Source organism: Dipodomys merriami, unplaced genomic scaffold (genome assembly GCF_024711535.1).
Source record: "Dipodomys merriami isolate MVZ:Mamm:240054 unplaced genomic scaffold, mDipMer1.0.p SCAF_21, whole genome shotgun sequence".
Taxonomy (NCBI): Eukaryota; Metazoa; Chordata; class Mammalia; order Rodentia; family Heteromyidae; genus Dipodomys; species Dipodomys merriami.
In genome coordinates, this window is record NW_027203493.1 from 15,684,117 (window position 1) to 15,708,604 (window position 24,488).

Sequence of the window (24,488 nt, forward strand, 5' to 3'; positions counted from 1 at the left end):
GCTCAAGCCGTAGAGTGCTTGCCTTGAGCTGAAGAGTGCAGGGACAGCGCCCAAAGCCCAGAGTTCAAGCCCCATGACTGACAAAAAGAAAAAAAAAAAAAAAAGAAACATGGGTTACAAGTAAAGTTCTCAAGTAAGAGCAAATCAAGTCCATTAATATCTAAAAATAATTATATACCAAAATATAAATGAGGAAATTATTCTAGGTATATAAGGCTGGTTAAACATTTTAAAGTCAGTTGAAGAAGAAAAATCCCATGATCAAATCAGTCAGTAGGTGCACAAAAAGTATCTGACAAAATCCAACACCCATCATGATAACAACACTCAGCAAATTAGCAATGGAGGGCCTAAGTTAGATATGCTTTCAGATTCACCCAGCATTGCTCCTAAGACCATCACCCATTGTATTGTATGAACAATAGCATGAAATTTAGTGCTACTATGTTTACAGAAGATCCTGAAGTGTAAGTAATGCTGATGAGCCACATATTTCTCAAAAGTAGGTGACTTTACAATTCAAGTCACTTACTAAATAGGTAAAGATGTTTGCCACAGACACTACTGTATCTCTAAGGTACAGTATGACCAAGGCCCAAGCCTGCAAATGGGAAGCTAAGTAGAATAGCATTAGGAATAATGAAAAATGAAAACAATAGTAAGATCTACCATGGTTAGGGTATGTTCTCATTTAATGCTCAGGCAGGCAAGAACAGTTCATTTTATGTTAGGAGAAAACAAAAATATGGTGGTTATGTTACTGCCCAGTGTTATACAGCTGGTCAGCAATAAGCAAAGATTAAACTCAGGCAGTCCTCTGACGACCACTCTTTATCACATCCTGCTTCTCAAAAGGAAACTGAGCCTCTGAGAACCAGGATCAAACCAATGATAATGATAAGCCACTCGGCACAGAGGAAAGTACTCAGGACGGGATATCAGAGACCCTGAAAGTCAACTAGTTTTGACTTTTGCAAATGATATGCTACCTGACTTTGGGTAAGACAATGAATTTTTCAGGGTTTCATTTATTTGCTCATTATTAGGGGGAAAAACATGAAAACCAAACTTGGATCCCTTTCCCCCCCAAAAAATATAACTGTATAAATTCTTTTTTTTTTGGGGGGGGTGGTCAGTCATAGGGCTTGAGCTCAGGGCCTAGGCCTCATCCCTGAGATTTTTCACTCAAGGCTAGCATTCCACCACTTTGAGTCACAGTGACACCTTGCAGTTAATTAAAGATAAGAATCTCATGGACTTTCTTCAAACCACTATTCTCAGACTTCAGCTTCTTGGGTAGCTAGGATTACAAGCGTGAGCCATGTGTACCTGGCAACTGCATAAATTCTAAGACAAAGCAATAGTTCACCAATCTAGATTTGCCTATAGTTACATTTGTTGCCAAAACAAGAGGGAGGAATCAAGGGTCTAGAATCTAACAGCAGATGTTAGAGTGCTATGACAAAAATAAAAAATAGGAAAGGGTAATACTTAGTAATAATAAATAATAGCAAGAATGAAAATGGGAATGGGGGACAAATACACCAAGAAGACTCCATGTACACATGTGAAAGAGGAAATGGGAAATGGGAATTTAGAAGGGAGGAAACAGGCAGGATGAAGGATAGTGATGGAAAGAATAACTCTAAATAAGAAGCTCTGGACACTTAAATGGACATGCTAAATTGTAATCCCCTTGTACAACCTTTTCAAAGTTAAAAAAATTAAAATTTAAAAATATATATCTTTAATGTCGAAAATAATCTGTATTTATCAGCCCCCCCATAAAAACAAAAAATAAAGAATAAAGAAAAACATGGAATATCCCCTACCTTATTCCTTAGACAATGTTGCACTTTGAAGTGGTCATCGTTCCTCATACCTTTAAGCTTTTATCAAGTCCCATATGCCTGCTGCCCAGGCACCTCCACCACTAAGGAATGTAGTAGTTACTAACTCCATCTCATTTTACTTCTGACTCATCTGTAACAGCGCTGCTGATACCCTTAATTCTTTCAATTCCCTCTTCCTATGGTTGCTTGACTTCTTTAGATCCCTGGTTAACAACTTTCTTGCTGTAATTCTATAACACTCCCCAGGTAACTCTAGATTGAGAAAATCCTCAACATTTGTTTTTCAACCCTGACACTATTAACATTGGAACCAAGAATTCTTTGTTGTGAGGGAATATCAGTGTACTACTGTATGAGGTCCAGCAGCATCTCTGGCCTTTAACAGTAGCAATCTCTCCTCCTCAGTTGTGATAACCAAGTCCCAGCAAGACAGACATTACTGGGCACAAAATCACTTTCCTCTAAGAAACACTGCTCTACACTATCTTTCTTAGCAATTTTATCCATCTTGGAATGTAACTATTATACTTCTTGGGTAATAGCCCTTTTGCCTGATTTTTCTCTCCAGAAAACCAGTCTGAAGTTTCTCTCTGCTTATGCACATCTCCACCTGGGTACTTTCTTACTGTCTAAGCCATCAAATATCAAAATGAATCTTCATCCCCTCCTGCTTATTGCCTTTTTCAGTGCCTCTCATATTAGATACTATTCTTCATTTTACTGGTGAAAAAACTGAAATTAGGGATGAAATTTGCTCCCACATACTAAGTAGCAGACTAGAGTCTGAACTTGCATAGTTTGATTATATAGTCTGCTTTCTAAATGTAATATTTTCCTACATTTTCCCTCCAAACGTTGGCATGCTTCCCTTGCTCCAATTAATGACATTCACGGTCATCCAGGCTACAAACTCTATAATCAATTTTATTTTCTCCTTTCGTATCTCTTGATTTGCTATGTAGACAGAGGTTGCCTGGGGCCTTGCATATAACAGCAGGCAACATATTCTAAGTAAAAGGCACAAGCTATGCCACATCTAACCCCCTACTAATCTGACTGATGAAGAAATGTTCTTCTATATCTATGAAATCCATTATTTTCTTCACATTCTTCTATTATTATTCCCTATTCAACATCTAGAATCATTATTCAATGCTACATTTTAGCCTTACTGCCTACCCTGTCTAGGCCCTTTAAGCTGGTCATACTCTCTCCTACACCACTAAAGTGCTGAAAAAAGTCTAAATCACAAAGAGATTCTGAGTGATTTGAAGAAATTGGTTAGGATCATGTTATAGTATCTAACTAATTTGGGGAGATTTTTCTGAGGTTTTTTTCCCCCTACCTTCTCTCTACTTGGTCCTGAATTCTTGGCTGTTTGATCTTGATATCAAATCCTACCTTTGGCCTTTCACACAGTGGCTGCACACCCCCTTTAAGCCCTCCTCTTTAGCAGTTATACCTTAGCTTTTATCTGGTTTGCACTTGTGTGTGTGTGTGTGTGTGTGTGTGTGTGTGTGTGTGTGTGTGTGCATGCATACACATGCACATGCATATGCGTGTCCCAGTCCTGGGACTTGAACTCAGCCTCAGTGCTGACTCTGAGGTTTTTTGCTCAAGGCTACCACTTGAGGTAGAATACCACATTTCTACTTACTGCTTTTTGATGGTTAATTGGAGATAAGGATCTCAGGACTTTCCTGTCCAGGCTAGCTTCAAACCTCAATCCTCAGATCTCAGCATTTAGAGTAGGCAGGATTATAACTGTAAGCGATCAGTGTCTGGCTTTGGCTTGTACTTTGACCCACAGGATTATTAGTCAGATACGTACCCCAAGTTTCAGTCAGACAAGTCCATTCTTCCTCTATTTCTGCCTGAATATTCCTCCCCGAGACTATAAATTTCAGTACTTGAACCCCAATATTATATTCTTTAACAGCTTCATCATATGACCTTATGCTTCTTTTGAATTTCCTTCCCTTTACAACTTTCTCTTCTAAACATACAAATATAAAAATATATGCCCATATATATACATCTGTATTCACACATAGGATCGTACTTCTTAGAGGCTTTGTACTTGAAAGGATCTGATAAGCACTTGAATTGAGTCTGTTAATCAGTTGTGAGGTGAATAGCAAGTGTGTACTCCAGTTACCTGAAGACAGTCACAACTGTCTGATGAGTGAGATGGAAGTTTCAACCACTATGGTTGTGACACTGCTGCCAGCACCCTTCCTTCCTGCTCCCAAGGCTGCTTGTTCAAGCTGTCAGCTACTCTGACTTTCATGCCCTGACATGATATGTAACCCAGTGACATAGTACAAACTGGATGTGCCAGTTGGGTTCACTATGACTTGGTACTACTGCTTGTTCTTAAGATACTTTGCTCTTTGCCTGACTATAAGGTAGCAATAAAGAAAGCAATCACAAATTCCTGAGTACTACTTCTGAGTAAACAGAAAAAAATTCTAAGTGACCTGCAGTACAGAAGTGTAAAAGTGTAAGAATGAGTCCCCAGAGACATTCAATAACTGTATCTCTATAATAACCAAGAACAAAAGTGTAAGCTTCTATCCATCTTGTTTTTCTACTTCTTTTCAATGTGAACAAGGAACAAGGCATAAACTAGAAAGATGGCTTCTGCTTCAGGAGATACTGTGTAGGAAGTAGGAGGTGGAAGGTGACACAGAAAGTTTGAGGAGGAAAAATACAGAATTTATACTATTTTTAAGCCTGGTACATTTGAACCTCAAAGGAGGCCTATTCAATCTGCTGAAGACAAAGAAAAATTTAAAACAATACTCACCTCTCAAGTTCCATTCCAGTTCTTTTCCTGAATGCTTTCCCCGTGAAATTACTGTTATCTGTATACTGTAACACCAAAACAGGTGTATGCCATCAGGACTGCATACAAAAGATGCTGTGAGGGAACCCTTACCTCGTTTCAGGATCTTCTTTGAAAAGAGCAAATAATGGCAAAACTTATGGAACTAGATGTGGTAGAAGGAATGTTCTGGACTGGCCCTGCTAACGCTATACTTCTGAAGTATATGTCAAAGTTTCTTCATTTGTAAAATAGCAATATGAACTTTATATAAAATAATGGTACTATTTACATAAAATATATGGGAAAAAACTGTATGTACTCTTCAAGCACACAGGAGTATCAGGTGAACTGTTCTGCTGATGAGAGATAGTAGTAAGTGAACCACTATTGTGTGCTACCATACAGTACTTATTGAGTTCTCACAAAGAGCTCCTAACAAGCCTCTTAAAAAGTTCAGCTTCTAATTTCCAAAAAGTATCAGGAAAGCCTTTCTTATATACCCCAGGCATTGAAAGTGAGGATTTCAATAGAGAAGCTCCTTTCTCAGTTCCAATAAACAGTGAGAGGCTGTCAGGTAGCATTAGCCACCTCTTCCAGTTTGATAAAATGGCAGTGAGCATCATCTTAGATACAGCTTACTACTTCAATAACAGAGACTGAGTTTACATGACAATTAACATTCTATTCCTTACTACCTACACATAGCATATGAGCACAGCAGTCTCCTCAAACACACAACTTAATTAATATTTTCTTTCCTGGGCAGCCAAAAACCTAACTCTTTCCTCTTGGGGAACCTAGCAGCTTGCTTATCCAAGAACCACAGTGTTTACTTGTTTAGTTGCTTAAAAAAAAGCAAACTTTTCACATTAAGCTAGGCACTGGTGGCTCATGCCTTCAATCCTAGCTACTCAGGAGGCTGAGATCTGAGGATCACAGTTCGAAGTCAGCCTGGAGAGGAAAGTCTGTGAAACTCTTATCTCCATTAAATACCAAAAAAAAAGCCAAAAGTGGAGCTGTAGCTTAGTGGTACAGCACTGGCCTTGAGCAAAAGAAGCTCAGATATAGTACCCAGGCCCTGAATTCAAGTCTCAGGAACAGCATCAAAAATAACAACTGAACAAACAAACAAACAAACAAACAAACAAAAAACCAACTTCTCAGGCTCACAAAGGCTGTGATGCCAAATAATCTTTTTTTTGTCTCCTCAAACTCCAATATTTGTTCCCTTCACCATTAAAACAAAGGAAAGCATGTCATGCTCAACATATTTGCCTTGAGAGTCAGAACAAGCTCTACCCTAATGGTGTGTTGTTCCCAATCCATCTTCAATACGTAAAAACTAATAATATTTTACAGCTACTAATATTCTATATAGAAATCATAAAAAGGAAACATATAAACTGTGACCTTGCACAAGTCACTTCAATTTCTGTTTATTCCCCTGAAAATTGAGGGTTAAAATGTCAAACTAATTGGGCTGAATCAGGAATTGAAGAGGTATTACAGAATAGATTTCATGCGTTTCAGAAATAAAAGCCATACAACAAGGGATGATCATCAATTGGATCCTTGGGTTCAAGGCTATTTCTTCAAGCTACAGAAATCTGTTTAATTCTGCCCTTTGGCTAAATTCAAGAGAGAAACGTCCATTTTCAAAGTTTCCATTTTCATATAAACATCTATGTGGCACCCTATAGTAGAGTAAGAGTTGCATTATGAAGATTTATCCTTAAAATATTAAAGAAAATGCTTCTTTGTTGAGTACTTTAGCTTTTATTTCCTAGCTGAATGGGAGGTTTAAGAGTAAAGAGTATAGAGAGGGATAGCAGGAGGGAAGTTAGGCCCTTAGAAATCTAGCTGGTTTTATCACCATTATCACAGTAAAGTTTTATGTCTAGGCTCCTAAATTAAATGTCAAATACAATTCAGCACTGAAAACATGAAGCATGGTTGCTATGAGGGAGTCCTGACATCTCTACCCAGCTTTCTAAGTTAGACACATAATCAACTTTGGAACCTTTCCGTAGAGTACATTATCAAACTCCCTGCCAGTGCAGGGAAGAGCTGGAGCAGAAGGAAAAAGGCATCACAATGGGTTAATTTTATTAAGCTATTCAATACTCAATCCTTTTTCTTTCTAACAATGTTCTAGGTGACTCAAAAGCTTTGTCTCCTTAGCTTTAATGACTATAGAAAATACTTGTAGTGGTTCAGTTAGGAATTTGGAACTCCAATAAGAGAAGAGTCAAAGGGTAAAGTTGGAAGGGAAAGGGAAAGGAAAAGAAATAGTATGAAGAAAATAAAGAATTGCAGTGACATTTACTTAGAGTAGGTATCTATCTCATAATGTGTCTCTTAAATCTGTCTTCTTTTTCTTTTTATTTGGTATTAGGCAGTTTTGTTAACTAGAGATTTGCTCTATAACAATAAGCCTGATTGGGGCTGGGAAGGTGGCTCAGTGGTAGAGCGCTTGCCTTGCATGCTTGAGGCCCTGGGTTCGATTCCTCAGCACCACATAAGGAAAAAGCCGGAAGTGGTGCTGTGGCTCGAGTGGTAGAGTGCTAGCCTTGAGCTGAAGAGCTGAGGGACAGCGCCCAGGCCCAGAGTTCAAGGCCCCACGACCAGACCAAAAACAACAACAACAACAACAACAACAAAACAATAAGCCTGATTGCTTCTATGCAATGATTTCTTGCTTCTATTGGGAATACACAGATATCAGCTGCACATTCCCAAGGTAGATATATATGCCTTAACTTGCATAAGAAACAGAACTATGCTGACCTAAAGTCAGTAACTTTGCACCTAGGCCAGGCCCACAGGACAAGCCTGCTTGAAATTCTAATGGTGAGGCTTAAACTTCATTTATTTTCATGTCCTTATCACTGAAAGAAGTATCAATGGCCCTTTAAAACCTGCAATCTTTGGTACTAATCCTGAAAAAGTGTTAAAAATATAAAAGTATAAAAAGTATAGAATATAGCTTTTTTTGTAATAAGTGGTTCTTTTTTTAACAGTAAGGCTTGGATGGTCTCGCTGAAAGTACTGGGGTTCTCAGGAGAAGGCTAACCATAATCATCACTTACAGGATATTATACTAAGTTCTTATAATCATGCAAAATGAATTATCTGATATAATTTCCCGTAAAACCTATGAAATATGTACTCTAAACCCCTATTTTAAAGGTGAAACAACAAAACACCTGAGAAATGAAGGCACCTGACACAGGATTTGCCTACAGTTGCACAGCAATCAATGCTGGGCAAGGGAATGAATTCTAGAGCCTGAGCTTCTTAAAATCTGCTATGCACTGCCTCTTCCTACTAGAGATTTCTGACGGAATGTCAGATTTCTGACCCCCATTTAGAAGGGGAAAAGAAAAAAAAGAATCATTATTCACTACTGACATATCAAATGAAGGGTGAAGAAAAGTGATTCAGGCAGTAATTTCTTTCTTTTTCTCAAGAGCTTTATTGAGATGTAATTCACATATCTTATAATTCATCCATTTAAAGTGTACAATTTTGTGGTTAGTATACTCACAGAGTGATATAACCATCACTATCATCAATTTTGGAGTATTTTCATCATCTCCAAAAGAAGTGCCATGCCTTTCCCCTCAGTACTAGACAGCCTTGAGTCTACTTTTATATCTATAAATTTGTCTACTCTGGGCATTTCATGTAAGTGGAATCAGAACACACATAAATTCTTTCACTGATTTATGGGATTCAAGATGTAATATCACAATATGATTATAAAGAGACCAAAATATGCTACCTCAAGATACACTTCATTGGGGGATTGTTTGGATTTGGCAGTACTGGGGTTTGAACTCAGGGCATAGCATTTGCAATGCTAGTGTTCAAACACTTGATGATCTAGTTACTTTAAGCAAGAAAATAATCCTTTTCTAAGAGAAATTTACAATCTACAAAGGAAATCGCTACCTGCAAGGGTATCTTCCTCTCTATACAAAAAGAGAAGAATAACTCAAAATTTCTAGATACTTGCAGAAGGTATCATGTAAATATGCATAATATATTTGTTTATCAAGCTGTTGTGAGCATCTCCTATAATGGTATTGGATTCAAGCCACCTCTTTGGGACTTATTCACTTTTCCCTGGACAACTGGGTGATATATGAAAATAAACTTGTTTGGGTTACTCTTATTGGTTTGTGTTTATTCAGGTGGTCATCAGTGTAATCACTGCAATCCTAAAAGGCTGAGGATCATAGTTTAAAGCCAGATCAGACAGCAAAATCCACAAGACTCTACCTCCAATATAATAGCAAAAAGGCTGGACTGGAGGTATAGCTCAAGTGGTAGAGCGCCAACTATGAGCAAACAAGCTGCGAGCACAAAGTCTTAGGTTCAAGCCCCTGTACTAGCACAAATGCATATACATCAAACACACTAAGCACTCTGAAGGCTACTGAAGAAAATTACAAAAGCACATTATTACTATTACACTTGAGAGGAGGAAGAGTAAAGCTGTATTGTTCTGTGCTGATAAAGGCAAATGAATGAGGAAGAAGGGAAAAGAGCTTATTTCTCTTCCTCGTGTTGCTTAAGTATCTTCTCTAAGGACAAAAGGGACCACATTTGATCCTAGGGTTGTTTTCACCTCAGATCTTACAGAAGACTAGTGAAAGCATGAATATTTTCCCCAATTACTATCTTCTACAATGAGGTCCAACTGCTAAAATACTTACTTAAGTTTTAAATTTTACCCATAGCTAAATGCTCTTGGGAGTTATGATGCCTTTGCCATCTCCTTACATTTCGGTTAGAAAAGGCTATTCAATCCCTAGTCCTAGCAGTTGTGGCTGAAGAATCCCAGAGAAGGGATACGAAAGAACAGTATAAGGGATAAATAATCCATGAAGGATAGCACTGCAAGGAATGACAGGCTATTGTACATTTGCATATATGACAGGCTATATATATATATATATATATATATATATATATATATACATACACACACACACACACACACACACACATACACACACATGTGTGTGTATGTATATCTTTTGGAACTAACAGTTTAAAGCAATCCTATCCTGTTGGGCAGATTAAGCTGATTTTCTAATCTATCACCTCTGTTCAAATTATTCATTTCCTAAGCCTAGATTTCTATGCATCTCATTTTCTTTTTAAAGTTGAAATCATTTAGTCTTAATTCTAGGTGTTCTTCTATTTACTGAAAGGAGTAAAAACATCAAAACAAGAATAGAGGAAAGCAGCCACAGTCCAGCACAGTACTTCTCAAAGTACATCCCCTGAACCATGACCAGCACTGCCTAAGACTAGGACAGAAATGAATATTTTCTTGTCAATCCAGATAAAGTGAATAAAAACTCCAGGAATGGGATCATCCTCTGGGTGATTTTAATACACTCGAAATTTTAAGAACCACTGGTCCAGAAGGAAAGACATCCAACAAATGTTATGGATAAAATGAAGCATTAGAAGAATTAACTCTCTTTTCAAAGCAGAAGAATATCTAGAATATTCTACATAACAAAAAGAGAAATTTCAAAATTAAAAGCATGCCTAAGTTTTTGTACAAAATTTTAAAAATAGAAAAATTTCTACAGGACTACACATCAAACTACTAATGTTTAACTGGGGGAATTTAATGTTTTCTTATGATAATCTGTATTTTTAATCTAAACATATATTATTATACAATTGTAAAAAGTTAATATAGGGCTGGGAAGGTGGCTCAGTGGTAGAGCGCTTGCCTTGCATGCCTAAGGCCCTGGGTTCGATTCCCCAGCACCACATAAGCAAAAAGAAAAAATGCCGGAAGTGGCGCTGTGGCTCAAGTGGTAGAGCGCTAGCCTTGAGCTGAAGAGCTGAGGGATAGCGCCCAGGCCCAGAGTTCAAGCCCCACGACCAGACCCAAAAAAAAAAAGAAAAGAAAAAAAGTTAATATAGTCGTCTTCCACTGTTCTTTGACAAAACTCACAGTTAAAAATTAACAAAGTCTCTAGTAGTCTTCGTGTCCACACTAATCAAGCTTTGTGTTGCTTTAGGGAACTCGAGAGGAAGTGAGGCACAGATAGTGTTCAGTCCTCCATGACTCAATCAGTGTTCCTATGTAAAGTAGCTGTGCCAGGAAATAATAGGTAATAAAGTCTGGGAGATTCTGCCCTTCTTAAATAGGCCAACTCAAAAGGGGATGGTAGGGTACTGCAGAAAAACAGAACAGAATGAAAAGTGTTCTTCTGGAGGACACCAGAAAATTTTATAACAGAAATCATATATTTAAGTGGCCTAATTTTCATAGTCCTGACCTGACAGTCATTCTGCAATTATGTTCACCTTTTTTGAAGCTGGCTCCAAGTATCCACAGCAAATTCATGTGGCTATGAAGGGTCTTAAAAGATAAAAGGTGCTGAGTGTGTGCATACAATACTCATGCTCACATCAGGTTCTACAACTATCTTTTAGTTTCTGGTACATCAGGGGAACCATGAGCCTTCCATGGATTTTTTCTTTTTCTCCTGGTTCCACTCAATCCTTATTTGTCATCAAAAAGCACTATTTGTGTTTACAAAGGAAGCCAAAAGCACTTTACCTGTATCATGGCTCCCTCCTTACTATAACAATTATAACCACAGGTGTGGCAAAACTGGAAACAGTTGTTTGCTTTGGCTTAGCTATTACCCCAGAAATGAAAGAAACTTCTAAGAAAGATTTCAATAACCTTTGATAATCACTGGTTCATCTTCACTAAAGGAAAAACTACTTAAAATTTTACCAGGGATCCTCCTACTGTGAGCTAAGAGAGTTGATAAAGTTTACATTATTTTTTCTCTTAGTCAAGATACTCTAGCTGAAACCCTAATTATCTGAGAGGAAAGAGAAATATTATCAATGTCATTCAAAACAAAAATTATTTTGTAGATTAGTGGCTAAAGCTAACTTTGGAGAAGCCTGTCACTATCTATGGCTCAGCTTCAGGTAGTGTTTCAGCACCAGAAACCAAGGCACAGTTGGATTACATAGTAGAAAGAAGATGCTACCCAGTTCTTGGTTTACAGAATGACACCAAACAAAGAGTAAGGAGTCAGTGTTTGAACCCCATCTCCACAATATATCAAATTTGGAGTAAATAACTTCTGATTAGCAAAAACAGAAATAATAAACTATAAGGTTTGTGCATGTTAAGAGAAGGAAGAATGAAGAATTCATGTTTAACAGGTAGAGCTTTAGTCTGGGATAATGAAAACATACTAGACATAGTGTTGATGACTGTCTAACTATACATTTAAAATGGCTGAAATTAATAGACACATGAAGAAATGTCCAACATCTCTATCCATAAAAGAAATGTAAATCAAAACAATGAGATTCCACCAGTTAGAATGGCCATTATTAAGAAAACTAACAATAACAGATGCTGGTAGGGATGTGGCCAAAGGGGAACACTACTACACTGTTGGTGAGAATGTTAAATTGTTCAATCATTCTGGAAAGCGGTATGTAGGATCCTCAAAAGACTAAATATAGAGCGTCCCTATGACCCAGTAATTCCATTCCTGGGCATTTATCCAATTGACCATGAATCAGGGCCACACTAAAGCTACCAATACAACCATTTTCACTACAGTATTGTTTGCCATAGCCACAATATGGAATCAACCCAGATGCCCCACCGTGGACGAACAGATCAAGAAAATGTGGTATATATACACAATGGAATTCCATCAGAAACAATAATACTGTACCATTTGTAAAGAAAGTGAAAGAAAAAACTATATTAAGTAAGCCAGACTCAAAGAAACTCAGGTTGCATGGTTTCCCTCATTTATTGTAACTAGAAAGTACCTATAAATCTACAAATAAACACAATGGATGGCAAAAGACAAAAAATTATACTTGGACATGATAAATTAAACAGGACCCTAAACATTCACACAGTGAGACCAAAGGAGGCTGCTTTTTATTTCTGTACTTATTTTCTCATATGTAAGTTATCTGTTTTGGGGAGGATAAGGGTGAGCACTGAAATGGTGGGACAAAGAGTTAACTAAGACAGCAGTGACAGACACTATGTTGAAAATAAACTATACAACGTGTGGGGGAGGAGGATGGGGAAGGAAAAAGTTGGGAGAAAATGAGTAAAGAGGTCATACTATTTAAAAAGAAATGTACTTATTATCTGACTTATGTAACTGTAACCCTCTACACATACCTTTACAACAAAAAAATTTTAATATACAAAATGGCTAAAATTTTATTATTTTATATTTTATTTTATATTTATAGCTCATAGTTTATTATTTTGTATTTATCATAATTATGTACAGGCCTTGGCTCTAAGGTACTCAAGAAATGCTATTCCCTATTCCCCTATACAAATTTGGCAAAGGGGAAAAAAACAAAGTAAAATAAAATTATGTTATTTTCCCACCTTAATTTTAAGAGGCTTTGCATTTCAAGCAGAGCTTGTTGGTCTCAATACCAGTAGTGACATGATAAATGCCACTGTAGGAAGGAGAAACAAATTAGTCATGACTCCTCTGGCAGTTACCCAGTCTACCTCCACCCGGGTATGGCACCTCCCAGAATATCCACCCTCCAGCCCCAACATCCTGTAAAATAAAGAAGCCAAACCACTTCCTAGAACAGATTCCCGGTCCCAGGTGATGAGGACAAAATAATATTCAGGAGCAGCTGGCTCTTACAAGATGGGGGAGAAGCAAGACATTAGTAATGAACACCAACTGGATGGATCTAGATCCAGGTTTAGTGTCTAGTATTATGCTGATCAGTATCCAGATGCCTTTGGCTATATTTAATAGGGACAGAGGACAGAAGTCTCAAAGGCCTGGTAAAGACAGATTAAAAATGTACTTCTCTGCAGTTCAGGGAAAACAATTACTGATTATGAGTTGTAAGTCATAAAACAGAGAAGAGGGAAAAATAAATGACTTATCTCCAGGCATATTAGAACATTTTTAATGGGCAGGCTATTAGATCTTAATGCAAAGTTCAGAGAGATGAGCATTAACACTCCTCAAACTTAGCTCAAGTAGAACAAAACATTTGGGTGCCAAGACCCAATCAATTCCCAAGCAATACTTACTTTAGGGTCTGAGCTCTTGAACTTTAACCTTTCCACCAACTCTATCATAGCCGCCTTCAGTCCGCCAGAGTCTTTGCTCTAGGAGAAAGAAAAGTCAAGGGTCACTAGATAGCATATTGTTGCTCTCTCAAATACTGTTTATGTCTTTTCTTTCTAACATATTTATAAGAGATTTCTTTGTTGCTTTGTATGTCCCTCCCCCATGGTATAACCCCTGTTTTCACTGTATTTGATGCTGGTTTAATTTGTGGAGGGAAAAGGAAAATACAAATTGTTTAAATAGGGATACAGGTAGACCCATTACAACAATGAGATGTACAAGATGTTATATCGAAAAACGAACTTTACAACTTTGGCGGGGGGGGGGTGTAGGAGGGGGGAAGGCTGGAAAGGGATGGGAAGGGGAAACAACGGAGGAGGCAACAATGCTTGATAAGAAATTCACTCATTATGTTGCCCATGTAATTGTAACCCCTCTGTATGGTATTTTCACAATAAAAAAAATACTGTTTATGTTTGTATTTGAGAGAACAGTGGGACGAAAAGCAATTTTTCCTTCTTACCAGCCAAGAGATCTTAACCACTAAAGAGAGCTGCTCTGCTACTCCTTTCCTTCTCTATGGACAAAGAGGGTCAGGGCATAAATTGCCAAGTGACCTGAGAGAACTACTGGAATGAAAATTAAATGCAATTTGTAAAGGCTGTTTCACTATTTCATTCCAGACTCAACATTGCTCCTGCTGCTGTTCACTGAGGGCTGAGGCCCTACAAGAGAGATTTCCATCATATGGCCTACTGATTTTTATTTTGAAGTTTTACGTGTCCAACACAGAAATATGCAATATTAAATTTTCTTATAAAAGTAAAAACAAAACATCCTTACATTTAAATAAAGATGGAATTACAGCGTGCTGGTAAGCACAGTGTTTTCTGTTGTTTGTTGGCAGTGCTAGCAATTGAACTCAGGGCCTCACACTTGCTAGTGCTCTGCCTCAGTCCTTATGCTTTTAGTTTATTTTTCAGATAGTCTTGTGCTCTGGCTTGGGTAGTATGGTCTCTGATAGCCATCACACACACACACACACACACACACACACACACACACACACACACACACACACACACACACACACACACACACACACACACACACACACACACACACACACACACACACACACACACACACACACACGTATGGCTGGAATTCACAGGCATGAATCACCATGTCTTTTTTTCTCCTCTCCTCCCTCCCACCCTTAGCCCACGCGTGTGTGTATATGTATGTGTATTTGTGTGTGTGTGTGTGTCTTATCTGTCTGTGTGTCTGTGTGTTAAAGCAGGGTCTTGCTATATATCTTCTAGGCTGAACTCACACTGTAGTGCATGGTGATCTTGAACTCCTGATACTCCTGCCTTAGTGCTAGAACTACTACAAGTGTGTGCCACTATGCCCAGATAAAAGCACTAGGTTTTTGATTAAGATAACATTTCAAATTTGAGTCTGTCATTATTAACTAATAACTAAGAGAAAATTACAAAACTTCTCAAAATCTCTTCTACAAAACAGGGATAATACACAGGTTATTATAAAGGCTTAATTGAAATAGTCTTTGTAGAAGTAGCAATACAGTATCTGGCACACAAGTGTTCCAAATGTCATCTATTGTTGTTATTATTGCAGTGTAATGATTCAGTACAGTACAGTCCAAAAATAACAAGCCCTCCAATAACAAGCCTACAATTAATTTTAACTTTTATTATACTAGCTACAATAAAAGTGAATTCAATTTTAATGTATTTTATAGTAAATCTAAAACATTATTTCCCACAGTTTCAATAGTGTTTTATATATATATACATATGTATACAGTGTATATTCGTATGTATATATGTATATACCTGAAAACTATGTGTCTGTGTATGTATGTGTGTTTCTATGTGTGTGTGGTTTTCATACTAGGTCTTTGAAATCTAGTATTTTTTAGTTTTGTCAGTTGTGGGGTTTGAACTCTAGGCCTAAGTGCTGTCTCTCAGCTCTTCAGCTCTACCTTGAGCCACAGCACCACTTCCAGTTTTCTGGTGGTTTATTGGAGCTAAGAGTCTCATGGACTTTCCTGCCTGGGCTGGCTTTGTTTTGAACCATGATCCTCAGATCTCAGCCTCCTTAGTAGCTAGATTACAGGCTAAGCCACCAGTGCCTAGCTTGAAATCTAGTATTTTTATACTTTCAGCCCAATTCACTCCAGATTTCAAGTACTCCAAAGCCACATGTAGCTAGTGACACTGTACAGATCAGCACAGACTTATAGTAGACTGCAGAGTTCTGCTACTTGGATTCAAATATTTATCATTAGTTGTGTGACTTTAGACAAGTCTATTAATCCCCTTATCTATTTATTTCTTTAATTTATATGGAGCTAACATTAATAGTACCTATGTCATGGGGTTGTAGTAAAACTAAGTTAATAAATGTCAAGATGTTTAGAACAAAGGCCTATACCACAAGGCAGAGAAATTTAAGAAAATTTTATTGTCTGTTTCCTTCTTGATGTTTTACATTCCAAGGTAAGAGTTACATTTTTGGATCTGTGTATCTTTCACTCATTATCAAGACCATGTAAAAACTCTATTGAACAAACAACTTGAACACAGAATTTTAAGACATGATTTCCCTAATGAGATAATATACTATGTGTATTCTAAAGCCACGGAGCTAGTTTATTTTCTCATCTCAACAATTGTATGGATAGATAGAACCATTCATTTCACCAGAGGAAAAGGAAGCATAAAAAAGTACTGCCATTCTTAGCATAAGAATAAATGCCATATATAGCTCTAATTCAAACTTAGCCTCTAGATCAGTGATAACATAGTTTCACAATTTGCAGAACCATTTTTGAATTTCTCCAAACAGGAAATGTTTTGTAAGATCCCATTATATGGATTAAAGTTAAATTCTTTTTCCTTCTAACCTTTCTTTCCTCCAATCTATATGGTAAAAGTTTGATATCATATGACTAACATCTGCTTTAAATATGCTCTCTGAACACAGCTTAGATTACATTACCATTCTAGCTGTAGTTCTAAATTATAATAATTTTTTAATTTCTGAACTCATTTAAGTCTGTAGTTTCATAGCAGAGGTTGGAAAAAGTAATCTAAAGGGCACATACTAGGGTGTGGGTAAGACCTCAAGTATCTACAAAAGGGTTAAGCTGCCAGACACAATCCTGCTTTTTACAAGATGATCAGACAATAAAGCCCGTCTGGTGATATCATTCTTCTAACCCGCTGCTCATTGGCTGAACAATCAGGTCATTTGTCCCTGGAAAGCTCTCTTCCCCCACAGCCCAGCTGCCAGCACCCATTTTAAGCTCTTCAGCAAGAGCCCTCATGTATTATGACTTTCCCCTTGGCTCTAGAGAACAGGAAGGAATGCACAAACTGTGCCTTAAAATCTTCAGTCAAGAAACAAAAACACAGAAGGAATTCCTAAGCAGCAGACAGCCTGCATGCAGGCAGATGTGCCTTATACAGACAGATAAGGAACCCTTTGCCTTCCTTCATAAAAATGCATCATCAGCAGAATCCTTCCTCCTTTTCACAAAGCATCAGAAGCATCACTACCCACAGGAGAGACAGGGAGATAGATGCATTTTAGCTTCCCCTCAGGAAATTCACCCATTCTACCTCCCCACCTGACTCCCTGAGAATTATTTTCGAAGAATAATTGGGATAATTGAACCTGCTATCCTAAGCCTCCAAATGGGTGGTGAATAAAAGAAAATTCTCTAATGCTTTTGTAAACAAAACTTCTTCCCAGAAGAACCTTTGCTTGACAAAAGGTCAGCTGACTCTGCCAGCTATAGAGCTCTTACAAGAATCCAAGTGGAGGATCCTAGCCCAAATTCAGCCTCAATTCCTGCTTTTTCCCACACTCAAGTCCTGAGCCTAAGGGTCCTTGTATATAGGTGTTCAAGCAAGTGTCCCAACTCAGAGAAAACCACTCTAAAACCCTCCTTTTGACCATTCCTGGGATTAGGATTATATCAGGGGAAGAATTCAATGACTTCATCCATTGAACCAGGCAGACAAACTCAAGAAGAGGGTCTACAGGCTCTGGAAGTATAGCACAGGATTAGATGGCATGGAGTTGTTTGGGTATAAGGGTGGTATCGCAGTATCCCCAAACTACAAGGTAATATCTATCCTATTTCAATTAATTATTTGTTTACTAAGGGAATCTTTAATCAAAAGGTAGTCAGCACAGGAGACTGAACTCTCTCATGTTCCTTTATTTGTGGGAAAGAAGAGCTTCCAGAGAAGTGGAATTCTAACCTTATACACATCTTGATCCAATCTTGGGGCAAGCACCATGACCAGTGGAGAAGGGAAGTCTACTAATATCTGTATGTCACCTCCTGGCACTACTATGTCCCAAGAACACAGCTTAAACAGGCATTCCTTGTTTATATAGATATCTTTCCTCCCCTAAGAGAACACAGAATAAAGAAATGCACATTGTTGTTATACCCACCCCTCACAATTTGATCAATCTGCTGAAGTGCAGAATGCTTTGCAATAGCCAGTCCTAGGGATGAATCATAATAAAACCAAGGAAAGGGATACTATGTCTTATAGCTGAAGGTGCTCACCAAAGCACTTAAATATGCTCTTTCATTGAAATTTTGCAGTATCAAAATATTTAAAAGTAGTGTATTCTCACGTTAAAGCTAAGAAAAAAACAGCTGGTGGAAATCAAATGAGGAACCAAATATCACAGCATTCACCCATTCACTAGCATTTCACATTAACACAATAATAAGAGACAGTGTTAAAAAAAAAAAAGAAAAAGAAAATGAGTTCTTACCATCGAAAAAATGGCTTCGTGAAAGACAAATGATGTCGACCAAATCATAGGGCTAGTCAGTGGAAAAACCGGCATTAGAAAGATCTAAATAAAAATGATTTTTATATGCTCAATCTTAATTGTGAAACTAATAGGAGTATTATGAACTAAGTCTAAAACCTTCATATTTCTAGCCATAATACAAGTCCCAGCAGTAATTTATAATTTGAACAATATATTAACATCAAGAATATGAGCTGGGAAGGTGGCTCAGTGGTAGAGCCTTTGCCTTGCATGCATAAGGCCCTGGGTTCAATTCCTCAGCACCACATAAGCAAAAAGAAAAAAGCTGGAAGTGGCGCTGTGGCTCAAGTGGTAGAGCACTAGCCTTGAGCTGAAGAGCTGAGGGACAGCGCCCAGGCCCAGAGTTTAGGCCCCACGACCAGAACCCCCCCCCCCCCAAAAAAAAAAGAATATATGTGAGCTAGGCGCTAGTGGTGCATGCCTGTAATCCTAACTCTTAGGAGGCTGCAATCTTGAGGATTGAGGTTCAAAGCTAGTTGGGGCAGGAAAGTCCATGAGATACTTACCTCCAATTAACCAACCCAAATCTAGATGTAGAGATGTGACTCAAGTGGTAAGAGTTCTATCCTTGAGCAAAAAAGCTCAGAGACAGCACCCAGGCCCTGAGTTCAAGACCCAGGATTGGCATACATACAGATACACACACAAGGACATGAAAAAAAAAAATACATATGTAATTCCTATAAATCAGAACAAAAAAGTCAATTAATCCCCTCCCCCCAAAAAAAGTCCTAGCAAAGGATAGGAACATAATAAAAGTATAAAATAAAAGTCATTTTTTAAAAGTCATTCCTTAACCATCAGACTGAAAAAACAATTTAACATGATAATACCAAGTATTAACAAATGCCTTGAGGAATTAGGGATTTTAATATGTTACTTGCTAATGGAAACATAAAATGTAAATGCTATTTTGAAATCACATACCTAACTAAATCTAGTTTCCTCTTAAGAAACTCTAGAACCCACTACTGATGAGTGGATCAAAAAATTGTGGTACCTATATACAATGAAATATTATGCAGCCATAAGAAAGGACAAAATTATGGCATTTGCAGGGAAATGGATGGAACTAGAGCAGATTATTTTAAGTGAAGTAAGCCAAGAACAAAGAGACAAATGGCACATGGTCTCCCTGATGTGTGGATGCTAAAGCCAAAATACATGAAGATATGACAAAGTAACAGGACTCAAGAAACAAAGGACACCCACCCATTTTGTCATATCATTGCTAAATGACTCCATGTTCTTGACCATATACATGGTAGATATATGAACACAATGGAGGGAAGCCAGGAGGAGGAACAGAATAAGTGGGAACAGTCTACACTAAGCAAAAGGAAAGATATGTAAACATCACCTGATGTGGAAAAAATAACTTGTATTGTCAAAGCTCATAGAATTCACAAACTGTATACACCATGATGATGACAATTTGCTTTGTGAAGGTTAAAATGGTTTGTGACTTTAACTAAGTATCACTATTCCACAATACTGTGAAATATGTGAAATTTATGTAATCACCTAATCTCAACTAAAGAAAAAAGTGAGAGAAGGGATGGTTAGGAGAGATGGGTGACAATGTTGTCAGACACTTTGTACTCATATACTGTTTTGTAGAATGGGAACTTGGTATACAACTACCTAAAGATAATAATAATAAAAGAAAAAAAGAAATCAAAACAGAGGGTGAATGTGGTCAAAATCTTTTATGTACTTGGGTAAAAATAGAATTTGGAAGCTCGTTGAGATTGTTCTGGGAAAATGGGTGATGAGGAATGATGGAGGGCTCAATCTGATCAAGATATACTGTACGCATATATGGGCACAGAAAACTGTACTCCCCCTTTTATTACTAATGAATGCTAATATTGTGTGATGTAAAAAAATAAAATAAAATAAAGAAACTCTAGGACTCAGGCATGGTGACTCATATATATAATTCAAACTATTCAAGAGGCTGAGATTAACAGAATTATGATTCCAGGCAGCGCTAGCAAAACTGGTTTAAAAAAACTATGTATTTATAGAAGAAATTGGGTACAATCGCATATTCCTGTCACCCCAGCTATGATAGGAAGTATAAAATAAGAGAATCACACCCCAGGCATACACCCATAGAAAAAACAAAGATCTTCCTCAAAATAACCAGATTCAACAAAGAGCTCAAAGTGTAGGTTAGTGGTAGAAAGTATGACTTGCGAGCATGCGACTGCTAACTCAAACTCCATTCATTCATTACAGCCTAAAAAGACATGTGTCAAAAGCAAATGTATACTACTTATAACACTGTTTATAATACTGAAAAACTGGAAATGCCCTAAGCATTTATCAATAGTAGGATGAATAGAGAATTAACAGACTAGAATATGACACAAAAAGTACATTTGTATATGGCTTGATATATGCCAAGATATATTGTAGATTTTTTTTAATCTTGCAAAATGGTACATACAGTACATATTTCCCATAGGTGAGATATGTATGTGTGTATATATATATATACATATATACATATATACACACACACATACATATATATATAGTATGTAAAAGACTACAAAAGCTATCAGCAATCACTGCTGGAACTAGTATTAAAGATAACAGTAGAAAGACTTTAAATTTAGTTCAATGAACTCATTACTTTCATAACTAGGATTTAGAATTTAAAAAAGTCAGGCAGAAAGATAAGCAGAGGGAAAAACATATGTAGGAAAGAACTTAGGCTTCCTGCTCAAATATCTTTTCCTACCAGTCTGCCTACCTATGAATACTGTGGAGCAGGGAGGTGGGGGTTGTTTATATTGCAAATATGAGTCAGCAAGTCTGACAGAGGGTTCTTTATCTGGTATTCTGTAGATTTCAGATGAATTGAAATCCTCAAATATATACAAAACTTCCAATGCACATGATATTTTCTAGATAGACATTACCTTTCCTCAGACTGCCTAAAAAGCTCAACTTTCCTACTGTAATATGCACTAACTATTGTGGTATGCTTAGTTCTTCTTATCACCCCACTCTGTGTGTGTATGTGTGTGTGTATGTGTGCTCGCGCGCGCGTGTGTTTCTATTCCTCTCTATTTACATGAAGTGTGTGTGTTTCTATTCCTCTCTATCTACATGAAGACAACTAGCCAGGTCACAAGCTACAAATTCAGTCTATAGCCTATAGAACTCTTTTCTTTTGCTTCTAGTGTTATCCCACACATCACACTGGGAATTTTTTTTTTTTTGGGGTCCGGTCGTGGGGCCTGAACTCTGGGCCTGGGCGCTGTCCCTGAGCCCTTCAGCTCAAGGCTAGCACTCTACCACTTGAGCCACAGCGCCACTTCCGGTTTTTTTTTTGCTTATGTGGTGCTGAGGAATCGAACCCAGGGCCTCAGGCATGCAAGGCAAGCGCTCTACCACTGAGCCACCTTCCCAGCCCACACACTGGGAATTTTAAATGAGCTGCCAACATTTAAAAACCAGGAGATGTGATACCATAATAAATATTTTAGTTTATTTTTTGAAAATTTGAAGGATAAGCTCACATTCCCACATAGCAGAAATCAGCTGATTAGATGGAAGTTACCCATTCTATACAAAACAAGCTCTCGTTCCCTCTCCCTTTCTTTCCAGTTACATAGTCTTGCTTTTCTCATTTATGTTACCTACCTACCTTGTAGACAACTGAAGTCCCTACTCTGAGGAGCAACTCTCAAATGTTTTCTAAGTTTCCTATTTCAACAGTTCCATATTCTAGAATATCAAGAAAGTAAGAGTATCTTTCTTCAAAAGGGCATAAGATACCAGTAATAAAACCAGGCACTAATGGCTCATGGCTGTAATCCTAGCAACTCAGGAGACTGAGATCTAAGAATCATGGTTTAAAACCAGCCTGGACAGGAAAATCTGTGAGATTCTTATCTCCAATTAACCACCAAAAAGCCAGAAGTGGAAGTGTGTCTGTGGAGTGGTAGAGTACCAGCCTTGAGCAAAAGAAGCTTAGAGACAGTGCTCAGGCAGGCCCTGAGTTCAAGCCCCAAGAACAGACCCAAACTAAAAAATAAAGAAAAATTTTATGTTATTCCAGCTACCCCCAAACAGGAAATAATTTATTCAATTGTAAATATCCTTTGAAAATGGGCCCTGAAAATATGTAGGATGTTACTACCCTAAAGAAGCATCAGAACAGGAAACTTTTCTTGACAACCAGTCACTTTGTTTTTATACATCATTCTAGTCTAATATCAGTAATAACAAAAGAAAACTCATGAGTTAACAGGAAAGTAAATGTAAGCCACATAAATACTCTAAACTGGCTCCTAAATAATGAATTTTATAAAAATAAAGAATAAAAAAATGCTGAGTGCAGAATAATACTGGTTGTTTGTAGTTTTGCTTGTTTTTCCCTATCCCACTGGCCTTGTATTGAGACCATGACTCAAAAATAAAAACAAAAACATCAGCTCAAGCTAGGCATAGTGGTGCATGCCTATAATCTCAACAGTTAGTTGGGAGGTTGAGGCAGGAGGTTCAGAGTGGGAAAGAACCTGAGGATAGAATATAGATATCTTCATAAAGAATAAAATCATTTTGGCAAAGGAAATACAACTACATTTTAATAGCACCACCTAACAAATGAAAGATTTTACCAACTTCTTCATATTACTTCAACTGCCAACTCAAACCCAGTCCCTATGCTAGCAACCTTGCTCAAGACCAAAATCATTCTTAGGTCTGAGAAAACTATCAGGTCTTTTGAATCAAAGTAAAATATATGCCATAACCAACTGTTCTTCACTATTTCCACTACTCCTCAAGGACAGCAAATACCAGTACTACTCCCATTCTTGCTATTCTATTGTCCAGTCACCACAAAGACACTTTGTGAGGTCCTAGGAAATACAAATCAGATCATTCATTGTCTTGTTTAATTGGTGTAAGGCCACTAAAAATCCAAAATCCATATCATGGCATACTTGTAACTTGACCTCAGCTATTCCTCAATACCTCCCAACCTTGCTCTCAGTTGTTATTTCCAGGAGGTACTATCTACTATGTTGTTAAGTTCATCTCATTTTAGGGCTTTGACACTCATTACTCTCCCCACTTGAACTACTATGTCCCTAGATCTCTATGCTGGTGCCTCTAACAGCCAGGTCATTATCTCAAAACAGTCCTTCTAATATGCTTGAACAATCTTCCTCTCATTCCTTCTTCATAGTCACTCCCTATCTCCCTCCTTAGCGTGTTTATTTACAGCCTCTACCATTATTTGACATATTATTATTTAACTTGCTTACTATTGTTTTGTTGAAAGAACAATGTTAGGTTCCATATTGTCAAGAATATTCCTCTTGATTAATTTCAACCTTTCATTAAATATATATTGAATGAAGATAAAAAGTAACTTCCATTAACTTCAAATAATTTATATCTTAATATTCTACCTCAAGACTGTGTAAAAACTAAATGAAATAATGTACAGAAAGTATATAGCACAGAAGGTAGCAAATTTAATTTTTTCTCATTAAATTTTAGTTAACAATGTTATTATCATTGTTAAGTACAGCGTGAGTAATAAATATCAAGTTCTAGGCTAGAGAAGTGCTGAATAGAATTGAAAAAAGCCATTTGTTAATTATAAAACTAGTCTATAAGGTGGGTACTGGTGGCTCACACCTGTAATCCTAGCTACTCAGGAGGCTGAGATCTAAGGATCACAGTTCAAAGCCAGTCCAGGCAGGAAAGTCCCTAAGACTCTTATCT

At 37.5% G+C, this 24,488-nt stretch overlaps 1 protein-coding gene across 1 annotated transcript in view; it reads right to left on the reverse strand.

Moving 5' to 3' along the window:
- Trim44 (tripartite motif containing 44) overlaps positions 1 to 24,488 on the reverse strand; it is a 104,347-nt gene that overhangs the window by 70,534 nt on the left and 9,325 nt on the right. The window contains exon 2 of the mRNA XM_070032588.1: positions 13,796 to 13,873. Within this exon, the coding sequence (XP_069888689.1) occupies positions 13,796 to 13,873 (78 nt within the window). The remainder of the gene's footprint in view (positions 1 to 13,795; positions 13,874 to 24,488) is intronic.